The sequence below is a fragment of the Marmota monax genome, unplaced genomic scaffold (genome assembly GCF_021218885.2).
Source record: "Marmota monax isolate L192 unplaced genomic scaffold, Marmota_monax_Labrador192_F-V1.1 WCK01_AAM20220418_F8-fsc00017, whole genome shotgun sequence".
Taxonomy (NCBI): domain Eukaryota; kingdom Metazoa; phylum Chordata; class Mammalia; order Rodentia; family Sciuridae; genus Marmota; species Marmota monax.
In genome coordinates, this window is record NW_026695241.1 from 3,192,453 (window position 1) to 3,218,742 (window position 26,290).

A 26,290-nucleotide genomic window follows, 5' to 3' on the forward strand; every position below is an offset into this window, starting at 1 on the left:
CCAAAATGTCCCACTCATTCTAAAATAAAAAGGTAGAGACCCCATGGTCAGGTCCACTCTTCCATCTTTCTGGTTCTTCAACCTCAGCATCATTCACTACAATCTCTGGCCCATGGGACAAAGCTTAAAATCCAAAGGACCCATGTCAATCACTCTTACCAGTATTCCAACACCTCTGTCCTTTGAATTCCTCCTCACATCACCGAAGAGAACCTTAACTCTAAATGAATTCAATCACTTATTTAGTGGGTTTTGTTCAAACCACGTATTAGAGAAAAATCTCTCAACCAGATATAAATTCAAAATCACCATCCTGAATTATACATAAAATATCACAATATTCAATGATTGAATACTAAGACAATTACAGTGGGAATCCTTGAAATTCAAGCAGAATCAAGTGCCCCACTGCTGAGACACCAATGCCTGCCAGTCCAATCCCCTTCACACATGCCATTCCACCCTACTAGGTACCATTTCATGCTGAATGTAAAAAGAAGATACTAAGATATGACTTAGAACAGAAATCTTGAAAAAGATAAATAATCAGAAACATAAGTGGCTTAAAATGAATTTTACATAAATAGGGAACTAAATAAAAGCACATTATTTTTTTGGGTATAATGAAATAATTTCAAGTGCATATACACTAGTCACATGAAAATATATACACTTTACAACTCATACATAATATATACCTTATAATATAAGGTAAATATCCTTAGGGGTCAGAAATCAAAGACAAACATAATATCATGTCAAAAGAACATAAAAGCCATCTTGAAGTTGTGACAATTTAAACATGAAGAATAAACTAACTAATAAGAGTAAATAAACTAATAAGAATAACTCCAACAAAGATATCATTTAATGTTTAAAAAAGAGTCTGAAGAGAGAAACTCAGAGAAAACCAAAATCAAAATTGACTTATCACCTTTATAAGTGGTCACTGCACCAAGTCCTAGTTCTGAAATTTGAAAATTAGATGGGAAGAATTCAGATTCCATCCTGATTTTACCTGTTATCTCAGGGTAACCAAATACCCATGTGAATGAGGGAAAGCACTTCTTCATAGAAGAATACCATTAATGAGGCCTAAGAAACGATGGAATTTTTAAAAATCACTCATTTGCAAGTTCTAATAAAGTAATTCAAGCAAGGGTCACCAATGGGTGCTAAAACTGTTGAGTCAAGACTGATGAGAAACTGAGTATTCAGAGGGTTGAAGAATCAGTTGCAGACTGCAGTACAGATCACAGCGGTGGAAAAAACTAGCTTTGCATAACCACTCTTAGCTCACCAACAGTGGAACAATCACCCAGACGTGATCTAATGTAAAATATACAATAGCACCTCTAAAGTTTCCTTGCCAAAAATGTTTAACCTGAATCACAGCAAGCCCTCAGGTCTAACTTGTGGTTTACAAGGAACACAGATAAGCAGCAATCCAACAAATAATAAGCTAGAATATTCTACAGCACAACTACCCAGTCCCTTCTACAATCCATGTCATGAGCAAGTGGAGAGGGACAGGGAGACTCTTCTAGATGAAATGAGAATTCAGAGGGCTGAGAATGTAGCTCTGCGGGAGAGCACCTGCGTAGAATGGATAAGGATGTGGGTTCTATCCCAAGCACCACCACCACCACCACCCCCAAAAAAAAGAGAGAGAGAGAAGGAAAATTGAGAGATATAACAATCAAAGGCAAGGTACAGATCTTAACTGGATCCTATATGAAATAAAATAATCATAAAGTTCACTTGGGAGATATTTGTTAAGCTATTAATATACATTGGATATTAAGTAATATTAAAGAATAATTATGAATGTTGTCAGATATCCTCAGTAGAATGTAAATTGAATAAGAATAGGTCCTTTGCTTTTTTGTTCACTATTATATTCCTGGCACCTAGAATAATGCTTGTCACATAGTAAGGACACTATAAATTTTGTTGAATGAATGAATAGATGAATGAATATTATAAGTATGGTACTAAAAATATAAATGTTTTTATGTGTCCTGTTTGAGCACAGAAAACATGTTAAAATAATTGTGTATTTGCTTTAGAGTGTGGAATTATCTCCTTGTAAAGGAGAACATTAAAACATATCTCTCAGCCAGGAATGGTAGCACATGCCTGTAATCCCACTGACTAGGGAGACTGAGGCAGGAGAACTGTGAGTTCAAAGCCAGCCTCAGCAACTTAGTGAGACCCTAAGCAACTTAGCGAAACCCTGTCTCTAAATAAACATATAAAAAAGGGCTGAGGATGTGGCTCAGTGGTTAAGCCCCGCTGGTTTCAATGTCTGATACCTAAAAAATATATACATTATATATATAATATATAAATTAATTATATATATATATATATCAGCCTTAAAAGCACTCATTCACATTCTACATTGTAAGTCATTTCTCTTTCCTGAAGCTAACAATTCAGAATATTTATATATTCTTTTCACATCCTAAACATAAACATGCCAACTGTATAATTAGGTTGAAACCAACAATTAAAATCAAGCTTCATTTTACTTATAATCTCCTATTAATGTACTTATTTATATTTGATTACTTCTACCATCCCTGTGTTAGAGTTGCTTTATGACCTAAAATATTGTATATTTTGAGAAGAAAGTGTATTCACTGTTGTTGTATGAAATATTCTATAGATGTCTATTATGTCCATTTGATTTCTGTTATTTTTCAGGTCCAAAGAGTTTTTTACTGAGTTTATGTCTGGATGACCTACTTAATGTTGAGAGACATATGTTGAAATCACCCCGTATTATTGTACTGGGGCCTATGTGAGGCTTCAAGTGGTGTCTCTTTTATATAATCAGAGGTACCCATGTTTGAGGCATAAATATTTGTTATTGCTACATCTTCTTGGTGGATTGTTCCCTTTCCACTATGGGGTGATCTTCTTCGTCTCTTCTCATTAATCTTGGTGTCAGATCTGCTTTCTCAGATGAGAGTAGCTATTCCTGTTTGTTTTCCATTTACATTTGCATTGTATATCAATTTTTATCCTTTCACTTTCAACCTGTGGGTGCCTTTGCCTATAAGGTAGCTTGCAATCAACATAGCTGGTCTTGTTTTTTAATCCATTCTGCCAGCCTATGTCTTTTAACTGGAGAATTGAGACCATTTACTGTCAATGTTATTACAGAGAGATGCTTATTAATTCCTGCCATTTTGATGTATTTGTAATATTTAATTTGGTCCAGCTTCTCATTTGCTTAGTAACTCTTCAAATAATATTTGTTCCTTTGAGAACTCTGGGGTTCTTCTGTGTGGAGTATTTTGTTAAGTAAGTTCTCTAGTATCAGCTTACTTCTCATGAATTCTTTTCATTTACACTTATATTGGAAGGTTTTTTCCTTCTTCAGATCTGAAGGAGAGTCTTGCTTGACATAGCCATATTGACTGACAGTATTTCGTTTAGGACTTGGAACACAACATTCCAAACCATTCTGGCTTTTAGGGTTTGTGCTGAGCAATCAGAAGTGATTCTGATAGGCTTGCCTCTAAAAGTATCTGATATTTTTTCTACTGAGGCTTTTAGAATTTTATCCTTACTCTGCATGTTATGCATTTAATTATAATGTGTCATGGAGAGGTTGTTTTTTGACCTTGTCTATCTGGGGTTCTGAATGCCTCCTGTATCTGGATGTCCATCTCATTCTCAAGGTTTATTTGGAATATGTTCTGTTATTATTTCTCTGAAGAGGTTATCAATTCCCTTAATTTGCACCTTGCAAACTGCTTTAATTCCAATGATTCTTAAATTTGTGCTCTAAGTGCCCCAGAGCTCCTGAATACCCAGATCATAGTTACTTATTTTCTTGTTTTTTAATGCATTTGAATGTTCAGGGTGGCCACATTATCTTCCACATGGTCTACTCTATTAGAGGCACTTGCCACTGAACATTTTGATTTATTGTATTTTTCATTCCCAAAATTTGTTTAGTTCTTTCTTGAAAAATTTATTTTTAGATATATATGACGGTATATTTTGACATATTATACACATGATACATAACTTATTCTAATTAGAATCCCACTTTTATGGTTGTACATGATGTGGGTTTCACTGGTCATATATTCATATATGAACATAGGAAAGTTATGTCTGATTCATTCATTATGTCTTCCCTCTTCCCATCTCTCTCCCCTCCCTTTCTCCCCTTTGTCAAATCCAATGAACTTCTATTCTTCCCTCTCTTACCCTTATTGTGAGTCAGCATCCACATACCAGAGAAAATATCCAGCCTTTGGTTTGGGGGGATTGGCTTATTTCACTTAGCATAATAGTCTCCAGTTCCATCCATTTACTGGAAAATGCCATAATTTCATTCTTCTTTATGGATGAGTAATATTCCATTTTGTGTGTGTGTGTATGATTATGTGTGTGTGGGTATGTGTGTGTGTGTATATATAAATAAAATGTGGTGTGTGTGTGTGTGTGTGTATATATATATATATATATATATATATATATATATACACATACATACATACATACACACACATTTTCTTTATCCATTCATCTGTTGAAGGGCACCTAAATTGGTTCCATAGCTTGGCTATTGTGAATTGAGCTGCTATAAACATTGATGTGGCTGTGTCACTAGTATGCTGATGCTAAGTCCTCTAGGTATATGCCAAAGAGTGAGATAACTGGGTCAAATGGTAGTTTCATTCCAAGTTTTCTGAGGAATCTCTTATACTGCTTTCTGGAGTGGCAATTTTCAGGGCCACCAACAATGTATGAGTGAACCTTTTCCCCCACATCTCCACCAACATTTATTGTTACTTGTATTCCTGTAATTGCCATTCTGACTGGAGTAAGGTGGAATCTCAGTATAGTTTTATTTGCATTTCTCTGCCGGATATGTTGAACATTTTTTCATACATTTGTTGGTCATCTTTATTTTTTCTTCTGTGTAGATCCTGTTCAGTTCTTTTGCCCATTTATTGATTGGATAACTATTTTTTTTGTTTTTTTTTTGGGGGGGGGGGGTTGGAGTTTTTTTGGGGGGTGGTGTTTGTTTTTTTTAATTCTTTGTATATCCTGGAGATTAATGCTTTATCTGAGGTACAGGCGGCAAAGATTTTGTCCCATTCTGTAGGCTCCGTCTTCGCATTCCTGTTTCATTTGCTGTAAGGAAGCTTTTTAGTTTGATACTATCCCATTTATTGATTCTTGATTTTACTTCTTGTGCTTTAGGATTTTTACTGAGGAAGCTGGTTACTAACCTGACATAATGGAGAATTGGGCCTACATTTTCTTCTAATAGTGCAGGGTCTCTGATCTATTGTGAATTGAGCTGTTAATACTTAGGTCCTTGGTCCATTTTGAGTTGATTTTTGTGCAGGATGAGAGATAGGGATTAAATTTCATTCTATCATATATGGATTTATAGTTTTTCTAGCACCATTTGTTGACGAGATTATCTTATCACCAGTGTATTTTATGGCACTTCTGTCTAGGATGAGATAGCTGTATGTATGTGGGTTTGTCTCTGTCTTGTATTCTGTTCATTATTCTTCATATCTGTTTTTGTACTATCACCCTGTAATATAAATTAAGGTCTGGTATTGTGATGCCTCCAGCTTCAATTTTCTCACTAAGGATTTCTTTGGCAATTCTGGGCCTCTATTTTTTCCAAATAAATTTCATGACTGATTTTCTATTTATATGAGGAACATCATTGGAATTTTAATAGGACATTAAATCCATATAGTGCTTTTGGTAGTATGCTCATTTTGATTATATTAATTCTGCTTAACCAAGAACATGGGAGATCTTTCCAACTTCTAAGGTCTTTTTCAATTTCTTTCTCTGGTTTTTTGCAATTTTTACATTGTAGAGATCTTTCACATCTGTTTTTTAGGTTGATTCCCAATTTTTTTTTTTTTTAGGCTATTGTGAATGGGATAGAAATACAATTGATTCATGGGTGTTAATTTTGTATCCTGCTACTTGCAGAATTCATTTATGAGGTCTAGAAGCTTTCTGAAGGTTCTTGAGTCTTCTAAATATAGAATCATGTCAGCAACTAGGGATAGTTTGAGCTCTTCTTTTCCTATTTGTATCCATTTAATTTCTGTCTTTTGCTTATTTTCTCTGGTTAGGGTTTCAAAAACTATGTTGAATAGAAGTGGTGAAAGGGGGCATCCTTGTCTTACTATGGTTTTTAGAGGAAATGCTTTCAGTTTTTCTTCATTTAGAATGATGTTGGCTTTGTGTTTGTCATATATAGCTTTTACAATGCTGAGGTATGTTCCTATTATCCCTAGTTTTTCTAGTGTTTTGACCATGGATGGATGCTGTATTTTGTCAAATCCTTTTTCTGCATCTACTCAGATAATCATGCGAGTCTTGTCTTTAAGTCTGTTGATGTGATGAACTACATCTATTGATTTCCATATGTTGAAACAACCTTGCATCTCTGGGATGAACCCCATTCGATCATGGTACACTCTCTTTTTTAAAATGTGTTTTTATGTACAGTTCACCAAAATTTTAATAAGAACTATTGCATCTATGTTCATTAGGAATATTGGTCTGAAGTTTTCTTTCCTTATGTGTCTTCATCTGGTTTTGGTATAGGATGATACTAGCTTCATAGAATGAGTTTGGAAGGGTTCCCTCTTTTTCTGTTTCACGGAATAATTTGAGGAGAACAGGTGTAAGTTGTTCTTTGAAGGTCTCTTAGAACTCAGCTGAGAATCCATTCAGTCCTGGGCTTTTCTTTGTTGGTAGCTTTTGATGGCATCTTCAATTTCATTGCTTGAAATTGATCTATTTAGATTTTTAGTGATTCTGATTCAGTGTGATCATGATTCAATTTGTGTAAATCATATGTCCCTAGAAATTTGTCGATGTCTTCATGATTTTCTATTTCGTTGGGAATATAGATTTTCAAAATAGTTTCTGACTATTCTCTATATTTCAGTAGTGTCTGTGGTGATATTTCCTTTTTCATAATAAAGTTTAGAAATTCAAGTCTTTTCTTTTTTCATAAGCTTGGCTAAGGGCTTATCAATTTTAATTATCTTTCAAAGAAACAACTTTTTGTTTCATTGATTTTTTAAAAATTTTGTTTGTTTGTTTCAATATCATTGATTTCAGCTCTGGTTTTAATAATTTCCTGTCTTCTACTGTTTTGGGTGTTGATTTGTTCTTCTTTTTCTAGGGCTTTGAGGTGTAATGTTAATTATTTGGTGACTCTCTATTCTTTTGAAGAATGCACTCAGTGCAATGAACTTTCCTCTTAGAACTACCTTCGCTGATGTACCAAAGATTTTGGTATATTGTGTAGCTAATCTCATTTACATGTATTTTTTTTATTTCATCCCTGATTTCTTCTGCTATCCATCATTCATTCAATACTGTGTAATTCAGTCTCCAAAGTTAGAGTAACATTTTTTATTTTATTGTTGATTTCTAATTTCATTCCATTATGATCTTATAGGATACAAGGTATTATCTCTATTTTTTGTGTTTACTAAAAGTTGTTTTGTGGCCTAAGATATGCTCTATTTTAGAGAAGGATCTATGTGCTGCTGAGAAGAAAGTGTATTCTGTCATCGATGGAAAAATATTCTGTACATTCTCTTAAGTCTAAATTATTAATTCTATTTTTTAGTTCTATAGCTTCTTTATTTAGTTTTTGTTTGGAAGATCTTTCCAGTGATGAGAGGCATGTTAAAGTCACCCCGTATTATTGTGTTGTAATTCCTGAAATAAAGTTTGTTTGATGTATGCAGATGCTCCACTCTTTGAGGAATAAAGGTTAACAATTATTGTGTCTTGATGATATATAATTCACTTAAGAGTATGTTATGGCCTTTTTTTGTCTCTTCTGATTAATTTTGGCTTGAAGTCTACTTTATCTGATATTAGATTAGAAACCCCTGCTTGTTTATGAGATGCATATGAATGATATGATTTTCCCCTTCCTTTTACCTTCAGTCTGTGGATACATTTGCCTATGAGATGAGTCTCTTGGAGACAGCAAATTGTTGGGTCTTGTTTTTTATTCCAATCTACCAGTCTATGTCTTTTGATTGATGAATTTAAGCTATTTACACTCATTGTTATTATTGAGATATGATTTTTATTCCTGTCATTTGATTTATTTCTGGTTTTTATTTGAGCTAGATTCTCCTTTGATTGACTATTCTTCTAGAGTAGCTCCTCCCTTTGCTAGTTTTTCACTTTTATTCTTCATTTCTTCTTCATGAAATACCTTATAATGTTTTATACTTCAAGCTTTCTAGTTATAAACTCTTTTAACTTTTGTTTCTCATGGAAGGTTTTTATCACATTGTCAATTCTGAAGCTTAATTTTACTGGTTATAGTATTCTTGGTTGGCATCCATTTTTCTCTCAGAGCTTGGTATATATTATTCCAAGACCTCCTAGGGCCGGAGTTTAGAGACCAGCTGAGATCTGTATTGGTTTCCCTCTAAATGTTACCTGTTGTTTTTCTCTGATAGCCTTTAAAATTCTATCCTTATTCTGTATGTTAGGCTTTTTCATAATAATGTGTCTTGGGGTGGGTCTGTTATAATTTTGTATATTTGGGGTCCTCTATGCCTCCTGTATTTGATTTCCCATTTCATTGTTAAGATTTGGGAAATTTTCAGATATTGCATTGAAAACATTGTACATTCCTTTAGTTTGTTTCTACAAGGTTTTTTCATGTTATCCCATATTTCCTGGAAGTTCTGTTCATGGTCTCTTAACATCTTTTCTCCATGGTCAACTCTATTTTCAGGATTATATATTTGGTCTCCATTGCCTGGACCTCTTTCTTCCAAGTGGACCAGTCTGCTGGTGACGCTTTCCTTTCCAGTGAATTTTTAATTTGGTTTACAGATTTCTTCATTTTGAGTATTTCTGCTTGATTTTTTTTTCAGAATTTCTATCTCTTTAATGAAGTGACCTTTTGGTTCCTTTATTTTCTCCCTGTAGTCACTTCTTAACTCATCTTCATCTCCTACCTCACAGATCAATTTAACTGTGAACATTCTAAACTCTTTCTCTGACACTTCTTCCACTGTGGTGTTCATGGATTCTGTTATTGAATTATTTTGGTTTATTTGAGGTGATTTGTTTCCTTGCTTTTTCACATTGTTGGTGGGTCTACCCACTTAACAGTATGAATTGGAGGCAGCAGATTTTCTACCCTGTGGACTTACAGTGTCCCTGAAGGTTTCTAGTACCTCACAGTTTAGGGGGATACAGATAACAACAACCAAGGCAAACAACTACAGCATTAAATCAAAGAGTTCCTGCTTTGGCATCTATAGTGTTATCACACTAAACAGAAATGACATGATCAGTTATTGCTTATGGTAAAAGCAGTAAGTTTACATAAAGGTTTACAATTTTAAATGGTGAACAGGGATAGAAAAGAAGTGATGTAGGATGTAATGATTGTGAGGGAGGAGGAGAGAAAATAGAAGCAAAAAATAAAGGAAGAGTGAAAGAAACATCAAAAAAGATTGGTTGTTATCAGTGTAAAAGAAAGAGGCAATCAAGGGAAACAGATAATTGAGAGATAAATGAATAAAATAAAAATGTTAAAAATAATAAAAATATAAGAACAAAACTGATATAGTCAAATCAAACATCTTTATACTCAAAATACTGACCCTTGAAAAATAACTGCCTTCAAAAAATACTAGGAATGAGAAAAAAGAAACAGATATGTATAAGTGTCCATGAACCATTCAGGTCACAATTAACAGAAGAAAAAAGAAAGAAAAAGGATCTTGATGAAAAGTTAACAAATTATTTCTATTGGGGCTCAAAAGATTCTCAGCTTCCCTTCTCAGGTGTCTTAGGTGGGGTTGCTGAAGTATGAAAAGAAAGTATACAGGCGGGACTCCTGGGGGTGGGGGTTAGGTGTAGGGAGCCTCTAGGTTCTTCCTCAAAAGGCGATTTGTTTGAAGACTTTAAATCAGTGCACTTCCCAGGCTGAGCAGTTCCCAGACCACTCAGGGAGACTGGACCCCAGGAAAAACCTCCAGGTTTCACTCAGACAGTGGAGGGGCCAATGTTTGCTCCCCTCAGTCACTTGTGAACTTCATGTTTTCTGGACTCTTGGGTTCCAACTTGGAACTAATTCTATTCCTACCCAGCCTTTTCAAATTCTGGCTAGGTTCATCTCTCCCAGCAGATCTTTCAAGCAACCAGGCTGGTGGGGTTGGGGGAAGCCGGGTATGTTTCCCTGACCAGTACTCCCTTGTTTGATATTCTCCTGGTTACTTAGGCATACTCTATGCCATCCCACATGGGTTTCCAGACCTTACTTTGGGCCCAGCACAGTTGCAAGGATTCAGTTCCCCCAGCTACCATTCCCCATCACTGGAGCTGCAAAATGGTTCCTTTCTCTGTTCTTCCTGGCAGCTGGGAGAGATGTAGCTTCTTTCCTGCTCAAGGATATTGTGCAGGATACCTTTCAGGTGACTTGGACAGTGTCTTTGATCTCTAATTTCTATGTACCCAGACACCCCAAACCTCCTAAGAATGTGGGTTCCTTTAATTGATGTATCCCTCTACTATTTTAGTGCAAGGGGAATCACACTGGCAGGTGCCACCAGCAGCAGCAGCAGTGCTAGGGATTTCTTATTTATTTTGTTATATCCAACCTCCTGAGTCCTTTTTGCTTTTAATGTCAAAAATTAATTCCCAGTAATGTGCCCCCTTCTCCCCTTGCTGAGAAGCTGCTTGTCTGATTTCTCGGTTTCACACCACAGGCAACCAAGTAGGTGTCCTTCTCTAATCCATCATTTTGAATCCTCCAGTTTGGTTTTTTATCAATATTTCTATCTCCTTATTAAATTTCTCATATATATCCTATACTGACTTCCTTAATTCATTCAGTTGTCTTCTGTGTTCTTTTGGAATTCATGTTTTAGGTCACAAAGCAACTCTTGGCAAATACAAAAAATTGGTATAATTCCTTGCATCTTATCAGATCATAATGGTATGAAATTAAAAAACAACATGACAAACCCTACAGAAACCACATAAATATATGGAGATTAAACAAGACAGTTTTGAATGATGCATGGGTGATAGAAGAAATCAAGGGAGATAATTTAAAAATTCTTAGACTCAAATGAGAATACTGATACAATCTATCAGAATCTCTGCAACACTATGAAGGCAGTTCTGAGAGGAAAGTTTATAGCTATGAGTGCCTACACAAGAAAATCAAAAAGGTTCCAATAAACAATCTAATGATGCATCTCAAGGCCCTTGGAAAAAAAAACAATTCCAAAAATTATTTAAGATCAAAGCTAAAATTAATGAAATAGAGAACTTTAAAAAAATACAAAGAATCAATGAAACGAAGAGGTGGTTCTTTGAAAAGACAAACAAGATTGATAAGGCCTTAGCCAAACTAACCAAAAGAAAAAGAAAGAAAACCCAAGTTAATAAAATTAGAGATTAAAAGAGAAATCACAATAGACATCATAGAAATCCAGTGGATCATTAGGGACTATTTTAAAAATTTATACTTCAATAAATTGGAAAACCTAGAAGAAATGGATACAGTTTTAGACAAATATAATCTGTCAAGAAGACATAGGAAACCTGTTGATCAATGACTAGCCATGAAATAGAAGCAGTAACCAAAAGCCTTCCAACAGAGAAAAGTCCAGGACCAGGAGGATTCTCAGCTGAATTCCTGTTTAATATAGCGCTAGAAATTCTAACCAGAGCAATTATTCAAGAAAAAAAAATTAAATGGATAAAATAGAAAAGGAAGAAGATTATCACTGTTTGCAGATGATATGTTCCTATACCTATAAGATTTAAAGAACTCCACCAAAAAACTATTAGTGCTAATAAACAAATTTGGCAAAGCAGCAGGTTACAAAAATCAACAGCTTTCCTATAAACCAACAACCAATCTTCTGAGAAAGAAGTCGGGAAAACAACTCCATTCAGAATAGCTTCACGAGGGGAAAAAAAAAAAAAAAACTTAAAACATAACCAAGAAGGTGAAAGACAACTACAATGAACACTATAAAACACTGAAAAAAGAAGAGACCTCAGAAGATGAAAATACTAACCAAGTTCATGGATAGGAGAATTAATACTGTTAAAATGGCCATACTACCAAAAGCAATATGCAGATTCAACGCAATCCCCACCAAAATACCAATGACATTCTTCACAGAACTAGAAAACACAGTCTAAAATTCATTTGGAAGCAGCCAAAGCAATTCTAAGCCAAAAAATATCACTGAAGGCATCACAATACCTGACTTCAAATTATACTTCAAAGCTATAATAACAAAAAGTGCATGTTACTGGTATAAAAACAGACACACAGACCAAAGGAACACAAATAGAAGACAGTGACAAACCCATACATCAAGACTCATCCGATCTTTTACAAAGATGTCAAAAACATACATAGAGAAAAGACAAAAGACAGTCTTTTCTACAAATGGGGCTGGGAAAATTGGTTATCCACATGTAGAAGAATGAAACTAGATCCTTATCTCTTACCCTGTACAAAAAATCAACTCGGAATGGATCAAAGACCTAGGGATTAGAACAGAAACTATGCAATTCCTAGAAGAAAACAGGGTCAACATTCCAGCATATAGGTGCAGGCAAAACTTTCTCAAAAGGACCTTTTAAGCTTAGGAAATAATGCCACGAATTTATAAATGGGACAGCATCAAAGTAAGAAGCTTCTGCACAGCAAAGGAAACAATTAGGAATGTGAAGCAAGAACCTACAGAGTAGGAGAAAATCTCTGACACCTACTCTTCTGACACAGGATTAATATCTAGAATATATAAAGAACACAAAAATCTTTATACCAAAAAAAATCAAATAACCCAATTAATAAATGGGAACACTACAGACACTTCTTCTCAAAAGAAGAAATACAAACAGCCAACAAATATATATAAATGTTCAACATCATTAGAAGTCAGGGAAATGCAAGATTTAACCGAGATTTCAGTCAGAATGGCAGTCATCAAGAATACAAATAATAATAAATGCTGGAGAAGACATAGAGAAAAAGAAACACTTTTATAACATTGGTGAGATTATAAATTAGTATAACCACTATGCAAATAGTATGGAGACTCCTTAAAAGACTAGGAAAGGAACCACAATATGAGCCAGTGTCACCACTCCTCAGTACTTATCCTGAAGAATTAAAGTCATCTTACTGTAATGATACATGTACAACCATGTTTATAGCAGCATAATTCACAATAGACAAACTATGAAATTGTCCTAGGTGTCCATCAATGGATGAGAATGAATAAAGAAAATATGGTGTATAAACACATGGAGTTTTATTCAGCCATAAAGAAAAAAGAAAGTATGTCATCTGGGGGGAAATGGATGAAACTAGAGACCACTGTGTTAAGCAAAATAAGTCAAACTCAGAAGGTTAAAGGTTATATACTTTCTTATGTGGAAGCTAGAGAGGAAAAAGGAAAAGAAAGGTGCTAGGGGTGGGGAAACTCATGAAAATCAGAGAGAGATCAATAAAGGAAAGGATCCAAGGAGTGGGAGATGGGGAGGGAGATGCAGGAAGAGCTAGAGAGTGATATTGGCCAAATTATGTTGTTTTATTGTATATTGTGTGTGTGTTAATAACAAATCCCCTTAGTATGTATAACTATAACACACCAATAAAAAAAAGTGGGGAAAAAAGAGAGCACAAGCTCCATTAGAACAGGAGTCTGTTCGTCTATGTTGTCATTGCTGTAACTTCAGCTCTTAGACAAGTAAGGCATATATAGAACACACTTAAATAAATTACTGCTGAATAAAATTAACTTAATAAATTCTGCTCATTTTATGAGAAATGTCCAATGTGGTACATTCATGCTAGTAAATGTGAAACTTATAAGGATGTATCATTGTCAAAATCACTCTTTAAGATTGTTATACTGCAATACAAATTTTAGTTTCTCAGCTAGGCTTTGATGTGTGAAATAAGTTTGTAGGGTGGTAGTTAATACAATGTGTGCCAAGTACTTTTTATGTTTTCCTAAGCTGCAAATAATGCTAATATATTTTTTCTCATTTTTAAATCTTTGAAGCTAAAGTTGATTCTGGATTTTGAGATGACTGTTAACTTTCATCATCTCCCTTTCATTGAAAAGAAATAATAAAAATTGAAAATACTTTTTTTCAAAAAATTTCCAAAACAGAACATTATCTGGAGCTTTTAAAACTTTCACAAAATGGAATTGGAATATCATATTAAATATACAGTAACCTGAGGATTAAAACAATCCTCTCTGAAAATTTTTTATGAAAAAAGCAAACAACTAACTTCATAAGGAGGTTTAAGTATAACCCTATTTCAAGGGTCAGGTGTTTGTTCCTTAACTCTAAAAGGTCATCTGCAGTAAGACATACAGTTTTCAGTATAAACTTTATCGGTCACATAGCCACCCCATTAGGCACTATAACCCAAACTAATATTAAGGAGCTTAAGGGAAGCCTTGGGAAAATGGCCTCCTAGGGTGAGACACTGAGGTTGTGGGTACATCAGAGGGGCACATGAGAGCAGAAGGTCCTTTGTAGTCAAGTTGCTGAGTCCTGTCAACTTTCTTCACAAGAACTGTATCAAGTGTGAAGTGAGTTGGGCACAGTGACTCCTGCAGTGTATAAACAAAGGGTAAGCGCAAGTCCTACCTGCTCCTGCCCCCTGCAACTAGGTGGAAGGTGATCAAACCCAGAGAAGTAAAGGGAAACCAAGCTGCCTCCTCAGGGACCTGGGAGGATGACACCCTCCCAGACCCTCCCAGCAGAATGGAAGGAATTGAGTTTATTGCACTATTTTGATACTGTGAAGAATTTGGAAATGCCAAAATCAACCATGAGTTCAAAATAATAAAGATGCTGGGCTCACATTTGTCATCATGATGGTGAACATTCTTTGCAAGAAACGGTAATAAATCTGATCACTTGATATGATCTGAGGCAGACAGGCATATTTCTGCAGCAGCTTCTCATGGGTTCTCCATTTCAGAGAGGCTGCAGCTCGCTGCTCAGCAGCTGTGAGTGCTGGAATCAAGTCAGGCAGAGAGGACAACTGAAAAGGAATGCAGAGACAGAATCCATGGTACCTTAGTTGTCACAGGGAATGTTATCTGGTGAAACCAAATACTTTTTTTAAAAAAATCCCTAAGTAACATTCAGTTACTGAAAATCAAATTTTGAAATAGACATTGGACCCCTTATTTTCCCAGGCGGGTGGATTACCATAGCAATTCTACGTTTGCTTTATATTACTATGGGCCAGTTTCACCTTCTAAGTTCCTACCCCTTTGTCCTATTGGTTATTCTTGGAATAATCAGTTATGCTGAAAATATAAACACAAATGCCAAAGATAATAAATAAGAATCACAGTAGTATTAAAATTGCTAATGCAAGAATTACAGAGGAAATTTAATCAATTACCAACAGACCTTTGCAAGCATGTACCATGTGGCAAGAACTATTTCATTTATGTATTCATTTATTTGTTATAAAAATAGTAAATTAACTGGTTAAAAAAGCTGTACTTGAAAAGTACTTTATTTGAGGGATTTTCAAAGAAACTGTATATTTCACCCACACAGCAGAGACACTGGAAATGAGAAAACGGAAGAGCACGTGGCTTTTTGTACTTAGCACTAGGACACAGCCTTGCAACCAGCCTGGCACTGTGGGCTCTGCGAGGCAGGGGATCCACTGGCAGGAAGGCAGCACTTCCAGCATAACAGACCCCGGGGAGAGCTCCAGGTGGGTGCCTGTGGCTTGGGCCATGTATTCCTCAGGGACAAGAAAGAAATTCAAGAAGGAAGCTTACAATGTTTCACATAATTGTCAACATTCAATGGTGACTCTCTCAAATAATGCTAAGAGACACGAGATTAATTTGTTGTTCTTTCTTCTTCTACACACAAAGGCCTCATGTAATTTGTAAACTGATTAGGGATCCTCTACCCTGCCTCTCAGGGATCCTGCCAGCAAGCTGGGTGCTCTCCACTCCGGGGCGGGAGATGGGTGGGCAAGTGCTATTCCCAGGTCCTAATGTTTCCAAACATTCTTTCACTGAATGAAACAAATCTCATAACAACTATGCAGAGTAGAATAATACTTAGAAAGTTCAGAAACTTTTTTTGGCCATTGGGGGTGGGGGTACCAGGGATTGAATTCAGGAGCACTGGACCACTAAGCCACATCCCCAGCCCTATTTCCCTACGTTTACTTTATTTACAGTCAGGGTCTCACTGAGTTGCTGAATGCCTCACATTTGCTGAGGCTGGCTTTGAACTTGTGATACTCCTGCCTTAGCCTCCTGAGCCACTGGGATGACAGGTATGCGCCACTGCGCCAGCTCAGACACTTTTTTGACAGATGGGATTTACCTTATTTTCTTGAACACTGCTTTCTCCACCAGCAGACATAAGTTCCAAGATTTCTGGAAGATGTTCTACAAGAGCATCTAGTACCTTTTAATAGGAATATTGGTTATTCTTAGGGTGATTGCTATGTTTTTCTAGAATAGTTAACTTTACACATCAATTTCTACACAGAAATGATGTTATTTAACAAACATTTGGGGGTTTCTATTTCCTTACTCTGCTATCTTCTTACTTCAAAGTCCTACAAAGATTTTTGCCTTGGTCAATCTCTTTCTTAAAAGAGATTAATGTAGGCATCTCTCAATATTGTTCAAAAAGTCTGAACTGGAGTTGGTTACTTCTACACAGCTGACATGCTCAAAATTGCCTCCCAACTTTTGAAAGGGAGTCTAAATCAGAAACTAGCCTCAGTGATATCAAAATACTGAGTTCTCCATGTTAGTACCACTTAGTGAATGGAATGTACTAAACAGAACATCAAAGTGAAATATTACAAAATCCTCATAGGTAAGTATAAGAAGGTTAAAAAAAAACTCCATCAACAATGCTAAAAGAAAAAGTACATAAAATGTAACATATAATAATAACTGTGTAAAATAAAAATCATAATATAGAAAATACAGTAATAATTATATAGAAAAATAAAAAATGCAAAAAAATATTAAGAGTTAGAATATATAATAAATAATTAATAAAAATAAATAATTAATAAAAAGTATTGAGTTACGTTAGAATTAAAGGTACACTTTTTGTCTATTTTTGGCACTTCCTAAATTTTTCTACTTTAAAGCAACATTTCCATTTTAAAGCTAAATATATTTTACTTTTTTTTTAATATTTATTTATTTATTTATTTATTTTTAGTTTTCGGCGGACACAACATCTTTGTTTGTATGTGGTGCTGAGGATCGAACCTGGGCCGCACGCATGCCAGGCGAGCGTGCTACCGCTTGAGCCACATCCCCAGCCCCAGCTAAATATATTTTAAATCCTAATATTTTTTAAAGATCTCCATTCCCAGTCTATGATATAGTTGTTATGTTGACATGAAGCTTTGGGGGCTAATGCAACTCTCAGGAAATGGGGAAAAGGCACTGATACATTCAACTTTATATGAAAGAATATAAACCAAATAGTAAAGTATTACCTCTAGTGATTCATCTTGTAATAATGTTATCAGTTCTTTCTGTATTAAATATATACCAGAATTCAGAAGTTTAGACACCTAAAATACAGCAACAAAGTCTCTCAGATTTGATATAAAGATTAAAATAATATTTTTTAAAACTTACATTCTTGTTAGATGCTTCCTCTAAAATAAAAAGATTACAATAAAAATATAAAATTAGATTTCTAGAAAACTCAGTTACATACATAACCAGCTTTTGCAGGGCTGGAGATGGAGGGGTGCTCTGCCACTGGGCTACATCTCTAGCCCTTCTTAGTTTTTGTTTTGAGACAGCATCTCACTAAGTTGCCAAGATTGACCTCTAACTTGGAATCCTCCTATCTCGCCTCCTGAGAAGTAGGGAATACAGATGTGCAACACTGCACCCAGCTTCCATAATCAGCTTTTAAAATCTATTTCATAGCATGTTGGATTGTGTGGACATAGATAGGCAGGCATGCATACAGCAGGTGGGGAAATACAGTGGATGGGATTTCCAGAGCCATGACATTCCACATCAAAGCAGTAACAAGCCACAGATCCCTCTAGCTCACAAACTGAAGTCTCAAAACAGCCAACAGTCTTAAAGGACATCTCAAGCACACAAGTGTTATAGCAGCTCCAAGTTTTCCAGAGAAAATAGCTCCTGCTGAGGGCCTGTGGTGACATCAACTGGGTAGTACTAATGAGGAGAAACAACTTTCCTTTTTCTCATCAAAGACTTTAATCAGCATGAGCACAGTTGGGGGAGTCAGAATAGTCTAGTTCCTCTTGTAAACAGTGGGTTTATTTCTCCAAACTCAAGAGCCTCCGATGGTAGATTTAACAGTTTCTATTTTACATTTTTAAAAAATTGTGCTTGAGAAAATTTTATTTGGGGAAAAAAAATGATTCCTGGATAACCCAAAACTTTCCTTGTGCTGTTTTTAACTTGTTGAAATTATTATTGAAAAATAATATTTTTCTGAAAAATAAGAATCAATATAATACAATAAACCAATTATCAAAATCTAGCAATAATACTGAATTACAAAATTTAAGTCCACCAGTGGATTTTTATTATTTAAAAGGAAAAAAACCAAACTTAGACCTTCATTTAAAGATGTGAACATCATTCTTAGCCTACTTTACATAATATGACTGTGAGAATATGGAACCTAGCCACCCAGATCATAAGTTGATCAACAATCTCCAAACTTTCTTTTACCAGTGAAATATTTTTATTATACCCATACATTTCAATGTGCCTAATTACATGGTGCAAAATTATGTTCACTATCAAATAGGATGAGACAAAAATCAACATGAGAAGAAAGTCTAATATTAGTAGCATAAACACTGCATTCTTGGACTCCAATCTTGTGCAAACTTCCCTGGAAACCACTGATCTAACAAACACACATGTACACAGTAACCAATCCTAAATAGCTGCTTATCCTGGAGGCTCAGCTGGAGTGCCCTCTGCCCTTTTCCATGCCCTAAAACAGATTTCTGTAGCTGCCAAAGATGACAGAAATGTGTAATGTTGGAATTATTTTAAATAACTATACCATTTAAGGGGAGAATTCCTAAATTTTGAACAGTGAACTCCTATTTCATCTAGGCCAGAAAGTGTCACTTTAAGGAAGCAAAGGATACCATTCAATAGTTAAAAGAATTTTAAGTACCATTTATAAAGGCTATGAGCATCCTGCACACTTTGAGCTACTCTAACAGTGCAAGGACAATAAAATATTCTCAATGAAAATAAGAACTTATTATACTACTTAAAAAGAAAGGAAATATCTTACTATGCCACATACAATGAGGTTTTTTCTAATGTGAGTTACAGCTCATACATGTTTACTGCAACGATAGCATAGGTGTGTTTCTTGCTATCATCTAAGAAATAGGCCCCAAATTTCAACTTCAATGGTTAAAAAGCTAATTACACTCATTGTAAAAATTTAAACTCACTTTTTCTTATACTTTATGGGAAGCTATAATAGCTGAATCTAAATCTATGCTCAGGAAGCGCCATTCATTTTCAGTAAAAACAATAAATGAAAATAATTTGTCTATCAATTTTCCATTTGTACTAAAGTGACCTAAGTTTAGATGCAAAGCATAAACATTATAAAGCATATTAAAAACTGATTTTACTTCCATATCTACCACAACTGCCTGGATTAACGTAATGTACAGCAGTATAAATTTTTTAGACTTACTTCATAAAAGCAAATAGCAATAGTGTATCTGACTGGTACCTCAGGGTCATGACAAAGGCAGAAGAATGTAGAATAGAGTTCCATGTGAAAGTTCTTAGGATCAACAAAAACAATCATGGCCTGGTGGAGTGGGAGGGGAAGATGAACAGGAAAGAGAGAAAAACATTCATTGGTACCTGGTATTATAATGAAATCACATTCTCTGAATCATAATTTAATTGGAAATCATATTTGAAAGATCCAAATGCATGCACATAATTCTAATTTATACATAGAAATATAAATTCCACAAATATTTATTCAGTGCCTGCTATATATACCACACATAATGCTAAGCAGCAAGTGTCAAATATGGCAATATTTCTTAATGCCATCTGTTCACATATTTTAGAGCTATAATTAAAATGCTCAGTAAATATAAATATATTGTTATTACCGGAAAGTTATAGGCACAATTCTTTCGTACTGAAGTATATTTCTTCTCCTGCTCTAGGACTTGGGGTGGAATCTGGTTTTCCAGATTGTGTCCATTTTCTTGTTGCAAACCCAATGTACAAAGTTTCTTATAAAACTCCAAAAATCTCAAGTGTTGATCTGGAGTAAGAATTCCTAAAAAAAATGTAAAATCTGTGTTCAGCATTTCAATTGAAACAAAAATTAAAAAGAAATACTCAAAGTACAATAAAAACAAATTTGGAACCTAACCTTTAAATATATGGTTACAGACAGTTCATGAATCAAAAGTAATGAGGAAAGATAAACTATTATGATGAAACCTAGCAGGTCATATTGTTTCATCTTATGTTCATTTTAATAAGATTTTAACTTCAATTTCACAAGTGTGAACTATGTCATGCAGGAATTATTTCTATGTTAATTTCTTCAGCTTGTAGAAAACAAGTCAGAATAATAGGAATAATGTTACGACTATTTATACATATTGTTATTTATTTATGGTAAATATTCTAAAATTTCCTCCAAAAACACCCCTGTTTTTTAGATTGAATCTAAAAAATAGAAAAGTGAATTCAAAATATTTTTGATATATGGAATGCTTCCACATTCAATCATTATTCACTATCAGGGAGCCAGGGATTCATTATGGATTGCAATGTATTTTTTCAATCATCTACTAAATGTTTGCAACTCACATAAAGAAAATGTGTTACTGTGCCAAAAGATTTTAACTTAATTCTCATGATTATCATAAACTAAAAACTGAGCAATATGTTCAAAATACCAAGACTTAAAGGTATTATTCTATGTTCTATGCAAAACTACTTACAAGATACATTTATTATTCAACAAAAGATGAGTATTCTTCCTGCGCAGCAATAGTTCACATACCTGAGCTTCTGTTATCACAAACCTAATACTATATAAGCATAATACATTCCAAAGTCATTATTCTTTGAAATAGGTTCTACTAGTGAAAAGGTCTTTTCTAAATGTGCTTGAAATTAGTTTATCAAAATTCTAAGAGCTCATCAAATTTTACACACTTAAAGGATAGGTTTTACAACTGAAGAACTCAAGTTCATTGGCTAAGGTAGAAGAAAACAGGAAAAATTATCTATACTTTTGAAATTCTTAGAATATACCATACCATATAGTCCATGGCATAGTTTTCCTAAATGAAAAGATAATGAAATAAGAATTGATTCATCTGCTTTGAAAGATTTTTCACAAAACGATTTCACTAAGGGAAGGATAGTTTGACTTCTGTCATCTGTAAAACAAAACAAAACAATGTATAATTTAGACCCAGTTGCTCACACTGTACATGTGGCAACTAATACACATACAAATTACAAGGGGTGGGGGGACTCTTGTTAGTCCCAGAATAATAGAAAATATCTGAAGATGATGATGACAAGGGTGGGTGGTAATGGAACGGGACGACCTTAGTGGGACTGGAGTGTCAACACAGGAGAAATGGGAAATAAAGAATGGGCGGGGATAAAGCCAGACCTATGCTGATCCAGTGAAGGCAAGAGAACAAAAACAATACCAGGCTTTCTAGTTTGGAGCCTGGAGGATGACTCATTAATAGGAACAATGAGATTTGTTCAAATATCATATATTATAATTTTTATTCTTTTGGTTTGTCCTGTTACCTAAATGATTATTCTGTAATTTTCATATAAATTATTGTCTACATTGCAATAATCCTAAAGAAACTCTCCTAGTTCAGATAAAAAGCTGTTAATCCCAGAGAATCTTAATCCTACAATTATACAATTAGGCTTCACACTTAAGTCTTGTCATTTACCCTTCCAAATTCCACACTATCAAAATGGTTAATGTTTACTAATAAACTCATTGTCTAGAGTTAGAGATCTTAGTCATACTCTAATAGAGCAACTAGTGATTTTTGTTTCTTGATTTTTCACAACACTAAGAAGTTCCTCCTTACTGATTCACACTCATATGCCCCATCCCATAATACTGCTCACACAGACACGATTTCTGGCATTAAAATATTTTTAAGAAGGGAAACTCACCTAGTAAGGATTTAAGTTTAAGAAGGGAAACTCATTGTTATAGTAAGGATCTGTATTAATGTGAATTAGTGGAAAAAGTTAAAGTTACTTCCCAAGCCACAGTCTTGCTCTCTGCACAAGTCAGTTAAATTCTGAAGACAGATGACAGAATGTGAAATATGCAGCAATACTGGATGCCATGAGGGTAACCATGGAAGCAGAGAAGACACCAAAAGAAAGAGTCGAGGAGAGGCTAAATATTTATCATAAAACTTAAAAATTCTGAATCTACCTTTACACTTTATTTGGGACACAAAACATGAGACAGCACTGCTTTCAGATGCAAAGATGTATCCGGGTGAAGATTTACCTGTATCGAATATGTCAAGTAAATTAACCAAAGTTTCAAAAGCTGCAAGTCGCACACTGCTGCCTTCATCTCTAGAGAGTTCTATTAATTCAGGGAGCACCACACTTTTTGTGAGTTCTGTCCTGCACAATAATCAATAGAAGAAAATAAATCAAATCAACAAACTTGCAGCAAGAATTTACTGAAAACAAGTAGATGGGGTAGGTGTACAGAAAATAAGAAAAACCATAAAGATGCTCCTACTCTCTGAAGCTTGCATCTGGCTAGAAGAGCAAATGTGGACACAAGAAATCCCAATAGTGCTCTCATACTGATTAAATCAGCTCCACTCCCCCGCTGCGCAACATTGATACCTGTAGAAATCGTAATGACTAGCAGTTTATATTAAACTTCATAAATAGATAATTTTCCATTCTAAGCAACTTCAGGAAGCAATCTAGACTAATAAGAAAAACTTAACAGTAGTAATTATAGAGACCAAGCAAAATCTTTTTAATCTATGTTTCAGGTCATACATTATTTTTCCATTCACCTAAAACATGACGTTACAAAAACTAACTTCTTATATAGAAGAATGGCACTAGATATTCTACCTAAAAGAATGAAACACAACGCAAAGGCTTTTAGAGAATGTATAATATTTATATGTCAGATAGTTCTTTTTTATTTTTTTGGTACTAGGGATTGAACTCAGGGGCACTCAACCACTGAGCCACACCCCCAGACCTATTTCGTATTTCATTTAGAGACAGGGTCTCACTGAGTTGCTTAGCACATTGCTTTTATTGAGGCTAGTTTTGAACCCACGATCCTCCTGCCTCAGCCTCCCAAGCTGCTGAGATTATAGGCATGCATCACCACACCCGGCTGTCAGATAGTTCTTATTCAACATAACTTGTTTCCATTTATTCCTCATAAGATACCATTACAATGCCACATACCTTGATAAAGTGAAGGTTTAAGTGTAGACAGCTTTCTCAAGTATAAGATATAAGATGGGGTACGAATTATAATTGACATAAATATTTATAGTGCACAAGAGAGTCAGCAATGGATTATTCTTTCAATATTCAGACTCAGTCCTTGAAGGAACTTTTCTTTTCTGTTGTCTATAATTTTTCATCTCTGTTGTATGCTGACTATCAGCTATTCTCAAGGTAGATCATTCTGCCCTTCATTGCACATCTAAGACTTGTCTCTGAAAACTTTTATACATGTATCTTTTTCTTCTGAATTGAAACAGCTAATTCATCTTCTAAGTACTGATTGACTAAAGTTTTTAACCAGTCCTGGACTATTTACTGTTCACATAAATTTTTCTATTCCATTTTTACTTTTTTTAAAAAAAATTAACTAGATCTAAATTATTCTTCCCTGAAGCTTTTTCACCTCAGTAGTAACATCATCACATTCTCAGTCTCATTTTATATCAGGGAAATTTTAATGAATTTTTGAAAAATAAGCAGAAGGTTTATTAACTTTCTTTATTAGAGCAAATTTTTAGGTTTTTTTTTTTTAATTTTCTTGACTATTATTGGGAGATGATATAACCTGTAGAAGAGGAGGTCTTCTGGTCACTGGGGACACACCTTGATGGGAATGTGGAACCTCACCCTTTCCTTTTTCTCATTTTCACTTTCTGGCCATGAGAGATGTGCTTTACCACATGCTTCACACCATGATGTGTTGCCTTGTCACAGGCCCAAAAGCAACAAGGTCAATTGATCATGGACCAGAACCTACAAAACTGTGAGCCAAAAGAAACCTTTTCTCCTTTTTGGCGGGCAGGGGGTAGGTACCAGGTATTGAACTCAGGGGTACTCAACCACTGAGCCACATCCCCAGCCCTGTTTTGTATTTTATTTAGAGACAGGGTCTCACTGAGTTGCTTAGCACCTTGCTTTTGCTGAGGCTGGCTTTGAACTCATGATATTCTTGCCTCAGCCTCACGAGCAGCTGGAATTATAAGTGTGCATCTCCGTACCCAGAGAAACCTTTTCTGTTATTAGAGTGCTTACCTCAGGTATTTGCTGCAGCAACAGAAAGCTAACTATCACAGTAGAAATCACATATTATATAGTTTCTGCTATCATTACATGAAAGTCCTATGATTATGTCATTAATACGTCAAATGAATTCACAATTAAATAAATACATATATGATTAAACAAATTAGTTTCTTAAGGGGATTCTAACTTAATAAGCTAGGTAGATTATTTCTAGTTTTACTTTTATAAATTAATCCTTAAGCAATAATCTTAGATTAATTTAAAAACACTTGACCCTCCAATTTTTAACAAAATGTCAGATGAGAAAAAAATAGATAAATCATATTCTACATCTTCATAAAGTGATTAAGGTAACAGTTTGTTCTCCTCCCAAGTTGTGATCCTGACTGATATACATAGATTGGGTAAGACTGAATTCATTATGGTCTACAATGAGCCAAAAAGAGACACCTAGACTTAGAAGACCTATCAGAAAGAAGTTGGTTTTGAGATTAAAACAAGGGAATTGGTTACTCTAGTAAACTGTCAAGCTTACTAAATCCAAGAGTAGACATAGAACAGTATAGTTCAATGCTCTGAGTCTGTATGACTCCATAAAGCTTTCCCAAGGCCTTAAATAAAATTAAAAATGGTATAAAAGACCATAAATTGACTTTCCTTGTTGTGAATCAAAGAACCAGATAAAACCAGTTCAACTTCTACAAAAATAAGAGACTCCAATATTTGGTAACAATTTAGATCCTTTAAAAAAAAAAAAATCTGTTAAAACAAAGTTGCCCAAGACGGTTTTAGATAAGATTGCCTTTAATATCATGCTTACAGCTTGATAAGAGATTTGATTTAGAGGTGAAGAAAATAAACTAGCTGTCCTATGCCTTTCTTCCCTGAGCTTCATGCACCCAAAGGGCAAGGAAACCAGAGCTGGGAGTGGACGTCTGGACTGTACAGGGACAGAGAGAGAGGCTGCCACGACAGCATCTCGTTGGAAACAAGCCTCCATCAGCCAGAGAATAATCAGCCAAAATAAATGCCCCTACTACATTCCAAGCATGGTTTATACTAGGACATTTCCCTTTCTTGGATCTAAGCCTTTGGAACAATAACTAAATAAGTAAGAAGAAAAGAAATTAACATTAATTGAATGCCTACACCTTGCTCAGCACATTTCCCTTTAACCTCTTTTAATCCAGACACACCAAGAGGTGCTTGTCATGATCACTTTGAAAGATCACATACAGTGAACCTTTTCAATAGCACACTTTCATGGAATACAGGGTTTGACAATCCAGAAATAAGACAACAGCAGCATAAGGAACTAAAAGTACACTTACCCAATGCCCTGAGCTATATTTTCTAGTTGCCGACACATACAAGATCGAACTTCATATTCTACATCTTGACAGAGTGATTTTACCAGGGGAAGTATTTCTCTTTTAATACTGAGGGAGGAGAGCAAAGAAACATGTAATGGGTGAATGTTTAAGAATAATTAAGATTTTCAAGCAATTACCATCAAACTCTTAAATCACCTTTAATAACACTATAATATAATCTTTTGGTTTACAAATCATTTTTACATGTTATTAAATTTGGATGTTATCATCATCTACTTGTAAATTATG

General features: G+C 34.9%; 1 protein-coding gene across 8 annotated transcripts in view; it reads right to left on the reverse strand.

Annotated features, from left to right (window-relative positions):
• The window catches only part of Ppp4r4 (protein phosphatase 4 regulatory subunit 4), a 105,999-nt gene that overhangs the window by 31,645 nt on the left and 48,064 nt on the right, over positions 1 to 26,290 (reverse strand). For 7 of the 8 annotated variants that reach the window (XR_006851003.2, XM_046440573.2, XM_046440574.2 and 4 more), the window contains 8 exons: positions 26,000 to 26,107; positions 22,660 to 22,781; positions 21,413 to 21,535; positions 20,243 to 20,415; positions 19,807 to 19,926; positions 17,579 to 17,656; positions 16,435 to 16,518; positions 14,930 to 15,112 (listed from right to left, as the gene is read on the reverse strand). Coding sequence is in view for 7 of the 8 variants with exons in the window: in XM_046440573.2 (XP_046296529.1) it covers positions 14,930 to 15,112; positions 16,435 to 16,518; positions 17,579 to 17,656; positions 19,807 to 19,926; positions 20,243 to 20,415; positions 21,413 to 21,535; positions 22,660 to 22,781; positions 26,000 to 26,107 (991 nt within the window). In the remaining variant the exon portion in view is untranslated. The remainder of the gene's footprint in view (positions 1 to 14,929; positions 15,113 to 16,434; positions 16,519 to 17,578; positions 17,657 to 19,806; positions 19,927 to 20,242; positions 20,416 to 21,412; positions 21,536 to 22,659; positions 22,782 to 25,999; positions 26,108 to 26,290) is intronic. The other variant, XM_046440572.2, reaches the window with a different exon arrangement.